The following is a 15,664-nucleotide window of genomic DNA, read 5'->3' as shown; positions in this document are numbered from 1 at the left end:
TTGGGGGTTCACAGACAGAGACAGTAACAGCTCAGGAGCAGAAGGTTGCTGTGGGGGTTATTGATAAGGGAGGAGGAAATGTTTGAGGTAAGTTGCTGTAGATTGTCTCCAGTTAAGCAGCCCCCATCTCCTGCCTACTTCCAAGCAGGTACAGTGCAGGAGGAGAGCCCCATGGGTTCAGGGAGTCCCCTAACTAACATGCAGAGTTTGTTGGTGTTTCTGTCCAGAAAGGGCTGCTTGTGTTTTACCCCTCGATTCACAGATTCCTAGGCTGATCACCTAGTCTAACTTCCTACATAACACAGGCTGAAGACCTGCCCTGAATGAATTCCTTCGAGCTAGATTCCTTTGGAGCTCCTTCGAAAGAGAATTTTGTGGGGCTTTTTCCTCCTCTTATAACCGAGTGCCTCGATAAGATCCAGTTCTTGGAGATGCTGCTTGGCGGGTGTTGGGGGGGTACTGCCCCCTGGCAGTTAATGGAGGGATGTAATTCAAATTCTTGATTGGCTTCCCAAAGCCACATGAACATGGCCAAAGGTGTAAACAGGGGCAAAGGTGTCGGGTCTCTGTCAGAAGTGGGTATAATCCATCAACAGCTGGATCCCACAGAGGCTGGAGCTCAAGGGGTCAAAGCAGGCAAAGAAGGTGAGTTAGAGAAGTGAATTGCACTCTTGAATGGCTCTCCGTCCACTTGGGGTCATACTTGGTTCCTGAGGAGCCTATCGCTAACCCTCGGTGTACCCCACAGCAAATGCACTGATAGGAACGTGAGATCGTACGATCTTACACACCTGATTCCCCATCAGACTTGTAGTTGCTGGCTTCTAAATCTTACCGCAATGCACCTTAGTCAAAGTTAAAAGGGGTATGGGAGCTGCTCAGTGGCTAAGGCTCAGGCCTGCGGGAAGCAAGAGACAGAGGGTTCTGTTCCCTGGCCCTGCAACCTGGCAACTCACTCAACCCTCTGTGAGCCTGTGAACCCCCTGACACATACACCAGGCAGCTAATGGGGTTTGAACCCTGGCCCTTTCGCTCCAAAACAGAGTTCCATCACTTGAGCTAGAGGTGTCAACTCAGACAAGTAGCAGAAGTAGTAGGCTATTATCCTCTATCTGGCTCAGTCTATAAAGTGGGTCTGCTTGCCCGGGGTGTCTGTGTGTGTGTGAATTGTGATTGGCAGTCGTTTGTCGAGTGCTTTGAGACCCATGGATGGACGTGCACAATCCCAGTCACCACAGCAGTGATACTAGCACTGGTTCTGAAAATGAGCGTGTCCTGCTGTCCACCTCTCATGCAGTCTGCTGTCGCTGTGTCCCCCATTCCACCTGAGCCGGCAGTGCGCCGCTGACTCGGCCGGCGGCTGGGTGGAAATGCTTTTGGCTCGTCACATGGTGGCTTTTTTGTTCCCCACCCACACAGGCTGCTGGGGCGGGTCCATGTCCTCCCATAAGTGAAACTGGCCTGCCCAGCTACGCTGTCCAAGCTAGCAATAGGCAGACAGCAAACTAGCGCACCAGTCTTGCAAACACAGGCATGACTCCAAGCCCATTACGCAGCCCTGACGCGGCTGAAGCACGTGCCGAAGGGTTTGCAGGATGGAGGCCTGGATTTAGATTTTTTCCCCTGATGTTACTAATCTAGTTATTATTAGTAACACTAGTCAGAGACACAGAGCTTGTTTCCAGGCTAGTGTTTAATCCGACAGTGCCCCCCTAATTCCCTGATCTTCTTATCAGCCCCGCTCCGGCATAAGGGGTGATTCATCCCAGCAGAGCTCCCACCGACCCTGATAACAAAAAAAATAGCTGAGAAAATTAGGTTTGGAGATCGGCCATGGACAAAACAGCTTTTCAAGCTCTGAGACCGAACTCCCCTGGCACCTGCAACTGACACTTGGCATCCGCTGCCTGCCAATGGAGTGATAACCATCTCGGATGGAGAGAGAGAGAGAGAGAATGGGGAGCCAGGACATATAAGGCCTGATCCAAAGCCTCGGGCAGTCAATGTGCAGCTCCATTGACTTCAGCGGCCTTTGGATCAGCTCCTTACAACGGATCAGCCAGGCAGGGCTTGTACCTCTGGCTGCTCTCAGCTGCATGGCTGGGGAATAGCTGGATCTGTACCTCTTCCTGGAAGGCAGCGCTTGTGTCTGCGAGTGCTAAGGCGGTGCCCTTGCTCGGGGCACGGGCACCCAGTGCAATTCAGATCTACCGCAAGGAGAGCTGCAGAGGTTTCTGCTGAAACAGCCGGGTTCCAGCGCAGATGCAGCCTTGCATCCTGCAGCTCCTCGCTGCAGCGTTCTACGGGCTGACGGCTTTGCCGTTCCCCGGCAGATCAAAATGGGCGGCTCTGCCCGGGCAATGCAGCAGAAGTGGCGTTGGCAGAGCTCTTGGGCAGGAGCTGATGGAGATGGAGCGGGCTGCTTAAAATGGCCTCCCCCAGCCTCTCAAAGAGCTGAGGTAATAGCCACAGGATCAGCATGTGGGAGGCCCAGGCAAGTGTGTAGGCCAAAGGCAGCAGTGACTTAAATGGAGGTGTGGATTATACCTGAGGTGTAAGCGGACACCCAGATGCCCTCATGCTGAGCGTGTGCTGTGACCGTAATCACAGGCCACGTTGACATCTTGGTGAACTGGTGTGAATCCGGAGTAACTCGGGAGTGGCAGGCTGGGTTTACACCAGTGTGACGGAAATCGGGGTCTGATCCGATCAGAGAGAAAGGAATGTCACTTGACATTCAGTGAGCGTAGCTCATGCACGGAGGAAGTGGAAAGCGGCTGCTTTGTCAGTTGCTTTTCTCCGTGAGTCGCTCCCTATACCAGACCCGGGGCTTAAATCATGAATCCCAAACACTGAATTTGGTGCTAAAATATGCTGACTTCACTCTGAACTCAAACTTACCTATGACACGGGAGCAACAGTGTGATCCAGTCGACAGAGAACCAGGAATCGGGAGACCTGGGGTTTCTCCCTGGCTCTGCCACTGGTGCACTGGTACTGCGGGAAACCTCCCTGTGCCTCAGTTTCCCCATTTGGAAGGTGGGGAATGGACTTACCCGCTTGTCTTTTTACAACCAGAGGAGAACTTGTTCAGCCATCAGAGCCCACCACAGCCAGTCGTTTCCTCTTCAGCTAATGTGACATGCCCAGAGGCCACGGTGATGGGTACCCATAAGGAGAGGGACGGTCATTAGTGTCAGACACGCTCTAGGATCCGTGATGCCCTAGCAGCCCCCTCGGATGGGGTTTTCCAATCTGTCTCAACTCCTTGCTGCCACCTGCTGGCTCTGTGGAGGATTCATCTTTCGCTCTCTCCCTGGTTTAGTTAGAGATGGCTTTCTCCTTAAACACATTACGATATGCAGAGGGCGGCTTTGGAGCGGATTCTGTGTAATCTCTCCTTTCCCTCTGAATAATTACCCAGCTTTGGACACATCCTATTAATGGGCCCGATGCTGCTTGTCACATCCTCTGCGTCTGCTGCTCCTGCGAAACTCCGTGTGAGCTTCTGAGGGTCTGTAACCACTGCTGGACACCTCCCCCTATATTCAGAGAGCTGGATCCCGTTCAGTAGCCCCAAGGCTGCTAGCTGGGGGAAACCTGGGATCCCCTCTCTCTGGCGGTGCCTTTGCTGGGATCAGGGCATCATCCGAGGCCAACGGGGCGCAAGCGGCTGGGCTCCAGCTCCCCGGCTCCGCTGAGGCTATGAGACACGGTAGACCCTTGGCAGCGTTCTTGCCCCTGGACTTGCCGAACGGCAAGTGACGGGGCTGCCTGTCAGGTGGGGGTAGTAACCTCCCTGCCGGTGTCACGCACGCAGGATGCGGCTCTTCTACGGGTTCGTTAGCAGCCCGTGGAATTTGCAAAGATGAATTCAGTTAGTGGAGTGCAGCCTCCAAAATGCAAAATGCTGGTTGCCTGGGAACCCAAATCTGGCTTTGCAGTGGGGCAGAGGAGTGCTGACTTTCTTTCCCCATCCCATGGGAACTATTCCTCGAGCCCCCGCAGTAACTGTGAAGGGCTGGGGTCAGGGGATTCCCCAAGTAAGATTACACTGAGCCTGCTGCCTTCACTGAATGCTGGGTCTTGCCCGCATGCTGGAGCCCCCGCTGACCCATGGGACAGGGTTGGGTGGCAGCATGGGGGAGCTATGCTGCTGTGGGGCCTGGGAAGCGATGGCAAGGTGGTTCTGGTTTGGGGGTCCCTGTGGCAAATACGCTGGCCGCTAGGGAGGGCTCCTGAAGGAGAAAATAAGGCTGTGGAGGGAGACCGGCAGGGTCTTTGCCCAAGCCTCTATCCCAGCTAGGCCAGGCTCTGCTCCAAATTACATCAGCTGCAGTGACTCCCTTTGCTTCAGTGTCAATGAGATCGGGCCCCAAGGCACTGGTCCAAGGTCCCCAAGGAACCTGGTGTCCTGGTGTCTCCTCTCCCAGGCTAGTGGCTTTAAAGCGCATTGCACAAGGAGACCATGGCCCTGATTCAGCAAAGGACTTAAGCGCATGCTCAAAGTTAAGTACATGCTTTGTGGAATCAGAGCTGGATGATTCTAAGGAGGCAGGTTGGAGGTTCCCTTGCAGAAGGTCCAATCTGGAGCCATCCTTTACAAGCATCAGCCCTCGAATTAATATCCTGCCTATGTTAACATCACACTGTGCAGGAAATTTGTTTTCTCTGGTGCCGGCGTGCGAATGGAGTTAATGAACTGGAGATGAAGCCGAAGTGAGATGAGGGGGCCATTAGCAGTGATATGCAGAGCAGCCTGCCCCCTCGCTCGGCAGATGGGAGCAAAGATTGAGCGGCAGATCCAATGAAATGTGTTTTTTAATAAAACTTCAAAACTTCAGTAAAAGCCCCAGGAAAACTGGAGTCCTGCAGCATTTTGCAGCTGATTTTGCTGCAGGGAAGTGACTGGCTGCCCTGCGACTCCTGGCACAGTTGGGACGGAGGATGGTGTGGGGAGCAGAGAATTGTGGGGTGTGTGGGAAGGTTTCCAGAAGCACAGAGATGGACCTAACCCAAACCAACCTGTCTGCTGACCAGTTTCACCTTCTGAAGGTCAAAAATGGACCTTTCCTCCTAGAACAGCACCCCTAGTGGCTGGACTAGGAAATGGGACAGCCCCCAAAGTCCTCAGGCCCAGGAGACAAGCAAGTCGTCCGAGGGATAATTTTACTTTTTTGGGTGTATTCTAAATGTAGGGGGGTCTGATTTAAATCCAGGCACTTTAAATCACCAATGAGAGAGCCTTGATTTAAATAATCAATTTTAATCAACTTTTCCATTAGTACTTCAAAAAGAAAAGGAGGACTTGTGGCACCTTAGAGACGAACACATTTATTAGAGCATAAGCTTTAATGAGCGAAGTGAGCTGTAGCTCACGAAAGCTTATGCTCAAATAAATGTGTTCGTCTCTAAGGTGCCACAAGTCCTCCTGTTCTTTTTGCGAACACAGACTAACACGGCTACTCCTCTGAAACCTGTCATTATGTATTGGTGCTTCAGTTATTTTCTAAAGAAAGGTACATTCGCCTTGCTTGATACAACCATTAAAACATCTTCATTTACAACTAAGGAGAGTCTTTACTCTAGGCTGGTATCTCTTTTTGCTCCCTAGGGGGGTGCACTGTAACTATATAATTCTATTTAAGCAATTCCTGTATGTAGCCTGATATTTTCAGATTCATATTCATTCATTGTACACTTTTAGTATGCTAGAAAATGGTGAATGACATGTTGCTTATTTACTAGATAATTAACTTATTGGCCACGATTTCTGTCAAGCTGCATTGGGGTGGTAATTGGACTTTAATTAAACACAGGGCAGCCTATAAAATTTATTGTTACTAAACAAAACAAGCCCTGACTGCAGTACTTAAGCTATTGTGCCATATTTATAGAGCTTGACCTGAAAAGTAAGATGTTTTCCCCTGATTCTTTATATAGAGAAGCAACCTTTAACTCACAGTTTTTGATAGAGGCTCGTGGATTCAGCATTTATATTTTGTAGTTAAATATGTTAAGAGATTACAATAAACTTAGGCCCTTGACATATTTTGTGTTAAATTCAGATTTCTTTTTAAATAGGTTGATTTTTAAAAAGAAAAACTTTTTATAATTTAAATAACATAAAAAATATCCAATTTAAAGCAAAAAACCCTGATTTCCCCCCCACCCCCCAAATCACTGGTTTTTATCCACCCTGTCTAAATGTGAGATGGGGATGGAATTAGCCAGTGTGTGCTGGGAGTCGGTGCCCCATGAGAGGCTGAGTTGGCCAACCCAATCAGGTTGTTTGGGGAATAAGGGCCTGTTTGTCTGTTTGTTCAAATAAGCATGTGCAAAAATGCATGCTCAATTGCATGCCTAATGTGTGCGTGCAGCCCAGGTCTCCTGCGCTGTGCTCCAGTGTCCACACTGGCCCTCAATCGCACATGCAGACAGCCTGCTAGCGGTGTAGCAACCTGTGTGCACGCATTGCTACTGAGTTTGGGCAGTTGCGAGAATTGCATGTGCAGATTACGTTTTGTGCGTGCAGTTCGTATGCACAGGAAGAAATCAGCCCTTCGGTCTCCAAGGCCAGATTATAATTATTTCTACAAAGGACATTAATAGAAGGGACGAAGCTGCACAGCTCCTCGTTTGATCAGAACTTCCCCAGAATCGTGGGGCCAGGAGCGTGTTAAGCTCAGGGATGTGGGTTACAGTCTAGTTTCTGCTTGCTCTCCAGTGTATTGGAGACCGTTACCCATCACGGAGTCGTTTCAGACTTGTTGCCTTTTCAATCTGGCTGCCCTGCTGCAGCATGAGGAATCAACTTGAATTCCCTCCACCCCATGTGCTAAAATGCAGCCCCAGTTCCCTTGGAAGTGACCATGCAGCAAATGAAGGGTTTGTGTTGTACTGAGATTACCAGCTATTACTTTCTGAATAAGGGGTTTCCTGGTCCTGCTTGCAGACTAGGTGTTTCTGTGGGGAAGCCTGCATTCTGGGTCTTCAAGATTCAATCTGCAAAGAGCCAGCCCAAAGCAAGGGGGTTAGTCATATGTCTCTATTTTAGGGAGCAGCCTGACTTGTGTCTCTCTGATGTTGGTTATTGCATGTGTTAAGGTGCTGGATTTTAAGAAATAAAGCAGTGTTACATTGCAAGCTTCCAGCAAGAGTATTTTCCGTGTTTTATCTAACTTCTCTATGCATATGCCACGAACAGAACAGGATCCTTGCCAGTCTCAGGCTGGTGCTTCCCCACTGGTCTGCCAGCAATCCAAACCAACCAGCTGTTTTCATTCTCTGTTTAAACATGATGATTTTAGGCACCTTGGCATGTGAAGGATGTACAACTCGCCTGTTCCTGCCAAGATCTGTTCTATGAAGGTTCTTATGCCGCACCCATCACCATGGCCTCTGCCTGCCTGGCTCTTGGGGGTCACAGTTTGACCACCTCCCATTTTAAGCCATAAGCCTGTGAGTCCTAGGGCTTGTCTACACTACAGAATTAGGGTGACTTCAGTTGACCTACAACGAATGCAGTAATTAAATTGGCTGTTGGTGTCACACTGCACTACTTCTGGTGGTGGTGCACATCCTCACCAGGAGCACTTGCACTGACTGAAGTGGGGCATTATGGGGCACTGGCAGCCACGCAGGGCTCATAGCTGGAACCTCTTTCCCACACCCTGGGGCTGACAGTCCCAGCTGAGAGCCAGGTGGTGGGCTCAGTTCCACAACAGGAAGCTGACCAGCAGTGAAATTGACATTCTTGTCAGTTTCATGGCTGCCCTTGTTTCATATTTTGTCTCTGGCTCTGGCTGTCAGCCCAGGTGGGGCTCACAGCTGGAGCTCCTGGGCTGACAGCTGGAGACCATAATAGCAGCCATGAAACTGACAAGAATGTCATTTCCACTGCTGATGGGCTCCCTGCTGTGAAACTCAGCCCAGTGATGGCATCACAGCTTGGGCTGTCTGCCCCTAGGAGTGGTGGGGGAGCTCCCACTGAGAGCCCCACACCGGGCTGTCAGCTTGAGCCCTGCTGCCACCTCCCAGTGAGGGACTGGGGGCAGGGAGGGAAGAAGAGCCCAGCCACCTCCCAGTGAGGGATTGAGGGTGTGGGAGGAGACCCTGAGCCTGGGCAGTGGCTGGGCTCAGGGTCTCCTTCCCTCACCCCAGTCCCTCACCGGGAGGTGGCAGCGGGGCTGTGGGCTGTGTCTGGCAGTGGGGCTCCAGGCTGTGAGCCCCATGCAGGTCTGACGGCCAACAGGCAGTGTAGGTAACACAGTGTCTCCATCGACCAACGCGCTGTCTCTGCCTCTCGCGGAGGTGGGGCTGCTCGCGGTTTAGTGGGCGAGGTACATTGGTGGGACCGACATTGTAATGGAGGCACTTACATAGTTAGGTCCACGTAAGCTGCCTTATGTTGACCTAGTTCTGCCATGTGGACCAGGCCCTAGATAGCAAAGCAGATAAGGAGAGGGTCCTATAGACTGGGGTTACAGGTGTGTCCCTTTTTATTGTACATTTAACAGGGGGAGATGCCTGGCTGCCTGAGCAATGCAGGGGGTGTTGGAATTACCCCAGTTCAGACCAGTTCTCCACCCATATTCTCTCTCCAAAGGTGGCAGGTCACACCTGTGCAGAGGAAGGTGCTGAACACCCTCTGGTGAGCAGTTAAGGAAGAAATTTCTTCCTAACCCCCATGGCTGTCTGTGTGTTCAATAGGAAAAAAAGGTTTTGTTCTAGCTAACTTGCGGTAACAACACCCCCAAGAGAAGACGTGGCCCATTGGACAGCGTTTGGCTTATGCCCAAAGCAGGAGAATTTACATCCTCATTAATGTAACGCGGGATGGTTACTTCCTTTGGGCCATCCGTTATTCTGTGTCCTTCTCTATCATGTCCCCTCTTAGCCATCTTCCCTCTAAGCTACACAGTCGCACTGTAATCTCTCGTCGTAAGGAAATCTCTCCAGGTCGCTAATTGCTTTTTTGCCTGTCTCTGAATCCTCTTCTGCCCTTTGAGAGAGGGCGATGACAAATGCATGCAGTAACCCACTGACTTGTGTAACCAGAGGTGCAGTCCTAAAATGCAGTGTCTCCCTGCGAGCCTGGCCCTCTAACCCCACCTCCACACTGCGGTGAGAGGGGCACAGGGGACGGAGTGGAGCTGGAACGCCATTCTGACCATTGCTGCACCTCCATCAGCAGAGCTGGGCAAAACTTTTAGGACAAAACTTTTTTCCAGTGAAAAAAATGCAGATTTGGTGACACTGAAATGTTTTGTGAATTCACTTCAGTTTTGCCAAATTCATTTGGTGGAGGGGTGTGTGTGTGTGTGTGTGTGTTTAAATGACTTTTTCTTGTTATAAACATTGAAAATGTTAAATTGGTTGAAATTGAAATGAAACAATTTGTTCCATCTGAAACTCATTTTTTGGACTTTTAAAAATTTACCAGTGAATTGAAACAGCCTCGAGAACGGAGCTTGTTCGTAACTCTGAACAAAACGTTATGAGTAGGACCCTACCAAATTCACAGTCCATTTTGGTCAATTGCACAGTCATAGAATTTTAAAAATTGTAAATGTCCTGATTTCAGATATTTCAGTCTGAAATGTCACAGCGTTGTAACGGTAAGGGTCCTGGCCCAACGCTGAAGGCAGCAGTGCAGAAGTAAGGGAGGCACGGTACGGTATTGCCACCCTGATTTCTGCTCTGCTGCTGGCGGGGTGCTGCCTTCCGAGCTGGGTGCCTGGCTTGCAGTTGCCGCTCTCCGGCCACCCAGCTCTGAAGGCAGCGCAGAAGTCAGGGTGGCAATACTGCGACCCCACTACAATAAGATTGCGGCACCCCCCCACGACCTTCTTTTGGGTCAAGACCCCCAATTTGAGAAACCCTGGTCTCCCCCGTGAAATCTGTGTAGGATAGGTTAAAAGCACACACAAAAGACCAGATTTCACAGTCCATGATGTGTTTTTCACAGCCATGAATTTGGTAGGGCCCTAGTTATGGTGGTTCTTTCAAAAGTTTACAACTGAACATTGACTTAAGACAGCTTTGAAACTTTACTACGCAGAAGCAAAATGCTGCTTTTAACCATCTTAATTTAAATGAAACAAGCACAGAAACAGTTGCCTTATCTTGTCAAATCTTTTTTTTAACTTTCCCTCTATTTTTGTAGAAGTTTGTTTAACACAGTACTGTGCTGCACAGTATTGGAGTTTTTGTCTCTGCTGCTGCCTGATTGTGTACGTCAGGTTCCAAATGAGGGGTGTGGTTGATGGTCAGTTCGTAACTCGGAGGTTCACTGTAGTCATTGTTTGCACAGCTGTAATCATTCAGCTGTCCACATTGACACCAAGGTCCTTTCGCTGAGTTAATGCAACTGATTTCAGTGCATTCAGATTATTCCTTCCAGTGCACGTTGCCTTGCATTTATCAGCTTTGCATTTGATCGTCCATTGCATTTCGCCTGGCCTGGTTCGGTCCTTAGTTCTCTCTGCACTGTTGCCTTAAATAAGGCATGAAGTTTCAATGGTGCAAGTCATTAACCACCAGAACAATTTCCCAAGGGTCATGGTGGATTCTCCATCACTTGCAATTTTTAAATCAGGTTGGAATTCTTTTCTAAAAACTCTGCTCTAGGAATAATTTTGGGGCAGGTCTGTCTAAATGATCACAATGGTCCCCTCTGCTTTGGAATCTGTGAGTCTAAATAATAGTGTCATTGGTGATTTTTGCCATCTTGCTGCCCACCCCATTTTCCACATAATAGATCCTTTAAGCAAAATCCTAAATAGTTGTGAGCTGAGTGAACCTTGATCCATCCTCTCTCACAGAGCATAGTAAGTTATGAGCAAATGTGGGATTCTGTATAATTATTTTTTTGTTGGCTAATTGGAAATATTTATTAGAATAGGGATTTAACAGTACTTTGTTACCTCTCTCTATATCTCTCCTTCCGGTAATGTAATTAGCTTTTTAATTGGCTTCTTTGAATCATAGATGTGTAGGACTGGAAGGGACCTCACAAGGTCATCTTGTCCGGTCCCCTGCACTCAAGACAGGACTACGTAATAACTGGACCATCCCTGTTAAGTTTTTGTCCATCCTGCTCTTTAAAACTTCCAACGATGGAGATTCCACAACCTCCTGGGCAATTTATTCCAGTGCTTCACCACCCTGACAGGAAGTTTTTCCTAATGTCCAACCTAAACCTCCCTTGCTGCAATTTAATCCCATTGCCTCTTGTCCTAGCCTCAGAGGTTAAGGAGAACAATTTTTCTTCCTCCTCCTTGTAACAACCTTTTATGTACTTGAAAACTGTTCTCATCTCCCCTCTCAGTCTTCTCCTCTCCAGACTAAACAAATCCATTTTTTTCAATCTTTCCTGTAGTGAGATGATGACTCACCAGCACGGTGCCTCCTGCTGGTCGTCTTGAGAATTAGCTCAACTTCAGCTCCGGAGTGCCCTCTGCTGGCCAGTGCCTCATCTGCCTCAGGCCCCATGTCCCTCCTGGACCCCGGTGCCCCTTTACCTCGGGGTTCTGCCCCAGCAGTACCCCCCACACTCTGAGTTTCCCCTCCAAGGGGAACCCCCAGCCCTCTAAACCCACCTTGCCTCAGTGGCTACTGCCAGTCATCATCTAGCCCCTCTCACTGGGGCAAACTGCAGTCTGTAATGGCCACTCATCATTGGCAAGGGGTTAGGACCTGCTGCCTTTGCCTATTCCCAGGCTGCTCCTCTGCAGCCCCAGTACCTCTGGAGGCCTTCAACAAGGCTTCAGCCTGGGGTTTTACCAGGCTGGAGCTCCCCAGCTCCCTTCACCCTTCCCCAGCACTGCTCTGCTCTGCTCTGCTTCCGATACCTTGCTCCCAGGCAGCCAGGCCCTTCCCACTCCAGGGCTAGAGTGAGACTCCTTCAGCTCCTGGCCCCCAGCCCTCTTATCAGGGCCAGCCGGGCCCTGATTGGGGAAGCAGCCCAGCTGTGGCCAGCTCAATCAGCCTAGCTTGGGTGCTTTTAACCCCTGTTCTGCAGGAGTGGGGCAGCCGCCCCACTACATTCCTTCATAGATCATGTTTTGCTCTTCTCTGGACTTTCTCCAGTTTGTCCACATCTTTCCTGAAATGCGGTGCCCAGAACGGGACACAATACTCCAGTTGAGGCCCAATCAGCGCGGAGTAGAAATGGATAATATCCTGTGGATCAACAGTAATTTCTCTGCTGTTAAGTTCCTGTCTATGTCTCAGAATTCAGAAGAATCGATCAGATTTAATGATCAAAGATGATCTCTCCCCTATTTCACACACAACTCTTTATTCACCTCTGCTTCTATATACATTATTACTCATTTCACCCTCACTCATCACTGGTGTTCTTTGACAGTGAAGTTACATTCAGTATAATTAATTGATCAGAAAGCCATGCAGACTCTGCAGGTGTGGTATCTTTCCATTTTTTTTCTTGACCTGGAAAACGACAGAAAGCTTGCAATTTAATATTAATTTGCAATAAGGGAAGTGAGAGGATGTGATCTTTGTCAGTTTTGTTAACTGGAAATTTTAATAGGGAAAAATCTGTGTGAAAGATGAGAATCTCCTAAAATACTCCCTGTCACTGAACTTGTGGCATTGCAGAATATGGTATTTGTACCCTTTTGTACAAGGAACGTCTGGGAACGTGTATTGTGATTGTTTTGTTTGTAAGGTTTGACATTCCTGGTATTTCTAACCATCCTTATGGATGGAGAAATCTTGGGATGATTCAGATGTGAAGTAGGAGCTGCTAAATGAAAGGCTGTATGCCACAATCTCCACCGGAGATCTTGCCACCCACCTATGCCCTGATTCAGGCAGGGACGTAGGCATGTGCCTACCTCTAAGCATGTGAGTAAGCCTCATTGGCTTCAGTGGAACTACGCATGGGCTTAAAATTATAACCCATCCTGAAGGGCCATCCTGAGTCAGGGCCGGATTGCATTAAACAGGCGTTAATAAAAACGGTTTGAAACCGTCTCAATAAAAACCACACTCTCCCCATGAATCAGGTTTCACTTGCTCAGTTTCGCAGGTGCCAGTGTAACGCCAACAAACCCGGCGGCGGCGGGTGGGATCAAACCTGGGAGATCTAAAGCTTTGTGTGTGAACCTCTACTGCATGAGCTAAAAGACAGGTGGCTCTTAGGCACTGCTGTAGCAGAGGGTAGGCAACCTATGGCCCGCGTGCCAACGGCCGCATACGAGCACTCACGCTGTCCGGGTCCTGGCCACTGGTCTGGGGGGCTCTGCATTTTAATTTAATTTTAAATGAAGCTTCTTAAACGTTTTAAAAACCTTATTTACTTTACATACGACAATCGTTCAGTTCTATATTAAAGACTTATAGAAAGAGACCTTCGAAAAACATTAAAATGTATCACTGGCATGCAAAACCTTAAATTAGAGTGAATAAACGAGGACTCGGCACCCCGCTTCTGAAAGAACAGGAGGACCTGTGGCACCTTAGAGACTAACCAATTTATTTGAGCATGAGCTTTGGTGAGCTACAGCTCACTTCATCGGATGCATTCAGACAGGTTGCCGACCCCTGCTCTAGCTGATCTAGCGGCCACTAGAGGGCGACAGAGCGCCACACCCAGCAGGCCGGAGTTACACCGGCATGGAGGACGCTGGACTTAGAAGGCAGGACACCTGGGTTCTGTTCCCTCCTGTGTGACTATGGGCGAGCCGCTCCTTCCCCTCCCACATTTTGTCTCTTTAAACTGTAAGCATTTGGGGGCATGGACTGTCTCTTGCTAGGTAAAGTGCACAGCACCCCGGGGCCCAACTTCTAGGCCCTATTGATTTACAAATAATAAGAAACTCCTTGTCCAGAAAGCGACAGAAAGGTGCTTGTGAACGATACCAGCTGCGGTCTCACTGGAAGGATCGATATCCCTCCCTCCTGGGAAGAGAGGGTATTTCCACGATCCATGCCTAAGCTAGCGTAGCCGGGTATCAGTGAGCAGCCGGTGATCTCCGTCCCTGTATTGCTGTGTGAGCAGAGGCCATTCTGTCTTGCAGATCGCCACCACGGCACACCCATGCTGCTGGAGGGGGTCCGGTGCGTCGCGGCGGAGCTGGAGTACGATTCGGAGCAGAGCGAGTGGCAGGGGTTCGACTAGCCGCTGCGGACTGCTGTCTCCTTTTAGGTTTTAAATTTAAGCTTGAAATGTAAGAAAAACAAATAGTTCACTGGCTGCAGGATTCTGAACGCTCTAGTTTTGTGGTCACCAATGGAGTTTGTCTTGTGAGGTCTGGGTGCTGCGCTTCCCCCCTTCCCCTAATATCAAATCAAACCGTAGGCCACTAGTGTAAAGAGCAGGTGGTGATTTAATGACTCCAGCTCCGAGCTGAGAGCAAAGCCAGGGCCGTCACGGATTGGGCCAGGGTTCTCGTCCTCTTTTCAGCCTTAAAACTAAACTCTGTGTGTGTGCGTGCACGGGGCTGTACATGCTGGCATACAAGTGCATGCCCGACCTCCTGAGCAAGTGTTACCTACTGGGCATCTCGCCTATCAGAATATTATTTCTTATCCTTAAATGTTGGTTATTTTTTCCTTCTCTCTAGTGATCTCATCGTCGCATGTGGTGGTGTCCAAAGTTTCTACAGCTGCCTTTTAAAAACGGAACAGCTGCTGTTTTCTGCAGCCCCCAGTGCTGGGGTCGGTAAAGACACCGGGTGGGGTGCTGTAGCATCATGTGCTTTGGCTGTTTAGTTTGTGTTTAGTCTCCGGAGTAGGTCCAAAAACCAGGCATTTGTTGCCTTCCTGAGATTCAGGAGCCATCTCTTGTCGCAAGCCACACGGTGTCTTTTTCTCTTTCTGCTGCTGCAATTGTACTTTATTTTTCATGATCTTCCATGATGCATGTTTAAACGCTTCGGGCTGGATTCTGAGCCCAGTTGCAAATCTGGAATTAACTCCACTTTCCCCCAGTGGGTGGCTCCAGATTGATTCCGTTGACTTTTGGGGAGCTAACTCCAAGTTTACACCATTGCTGACTGAGAGCAGAATCTGTCTCATAAGGGTGCATTCTGCCTTCAGCTGTGCAGATTGAACTCGCTCTAAAAGCCATAGGGTTTGTGGGCATGTATCTGAAGGCTGAATTTCCCCTTTAGGCTGGGTCATTTGAAGGCATTCAGGAGAGTTGGGGATCAGTCCCATTGGGGGTTGGGTGCTTCACCCTCATAGACACCTTTGAAAATCCCAATCTGAATTTTCATTTCTTAAATGTTGTCTGGTGGTTTTTGTTTTTTAAGACACACGGCACAAGGACCAGAAACAGTGGTTCCGTTTTGAAAGCAACAGAAGGATTTATGTGCCTCTCTCTATATACGTGTACGTGTGGGTTTTTTAAGTACAAAAAAAATCTATAAAGGAAAATAATAAACTTCAGTTGAAACAAAACAGAACTTGGTTTGTTTAGAGTAAAACTCTCCATTTTTTGTTTGTTTGTTTGTCTTGGTGCTAATTTGTGTTTGCACAGTGCTGGGCCTGCTTTCGCTAACAGGCTGTAGATTTTTCTCTCTGTTGTATACTGGGGAAAGCCAATTTTAAAATAATTTTTTGTAATGTCTTGAAAATCTTTCTGTTCAAAGTTCGACTTCCTTGGGAAAGCTGCAGCAGGCGCTTCTGCAGA

The 15,664-nt window shown here is 49.0% G+C and overlaps 1 protein-coding gene across 6 annotated transcripts in view; it reads left to right on the top strand.

Moving 5' to 3' along the window:
- The window catches only part of ADISSP (adipose secreted signaling protein), a 144,635-nt gene extending 129,192 nt beyond the window's left edge, over window positions 1–15,443 (top strand). For 3 of the 6 annotated variants that reach the window (XM_084626483.1, XM_084626481.1, XM_084626482.1), the window contains one exon: window positions 14,049–15,439. In XM_084626483.1, coding sequence (XP_084482609.1) covers window positions 14,049–14,149 — 101 coding nt within the window. In that variant the 3' untranslated portion in view covers window positions 14,150–15,439. Of the gene's footprint in view, window positions 1–14,048 lie in introns of all 6 variants that reach the window. The other 3 variants (XM_084626480.1, XM_084626484.1, XM_084626479.1) reach the window with 3 other exon arrangements.
- Window positions 15,444–15,664: the final 221 nt, after the last annotated feature.

This window comes from Lepidochelys olivacea (genome assembly GCF_965140295.1).
Source record: "Lepidochelys olivacea isolate rLepOli2 genome assembly, chromosome: 4".
Lineage (NCBI taxonomy): Eukaryota > Metazoa > Chordata > Testudines > Cheloniidae > Lepidochelys > Lepidochelys olivacea.
The sequence above is the reverse complement of the archived record's forward strand: the minus strand, read 5'-3'. Positions and strand labels throughout refer to the sequence as shown.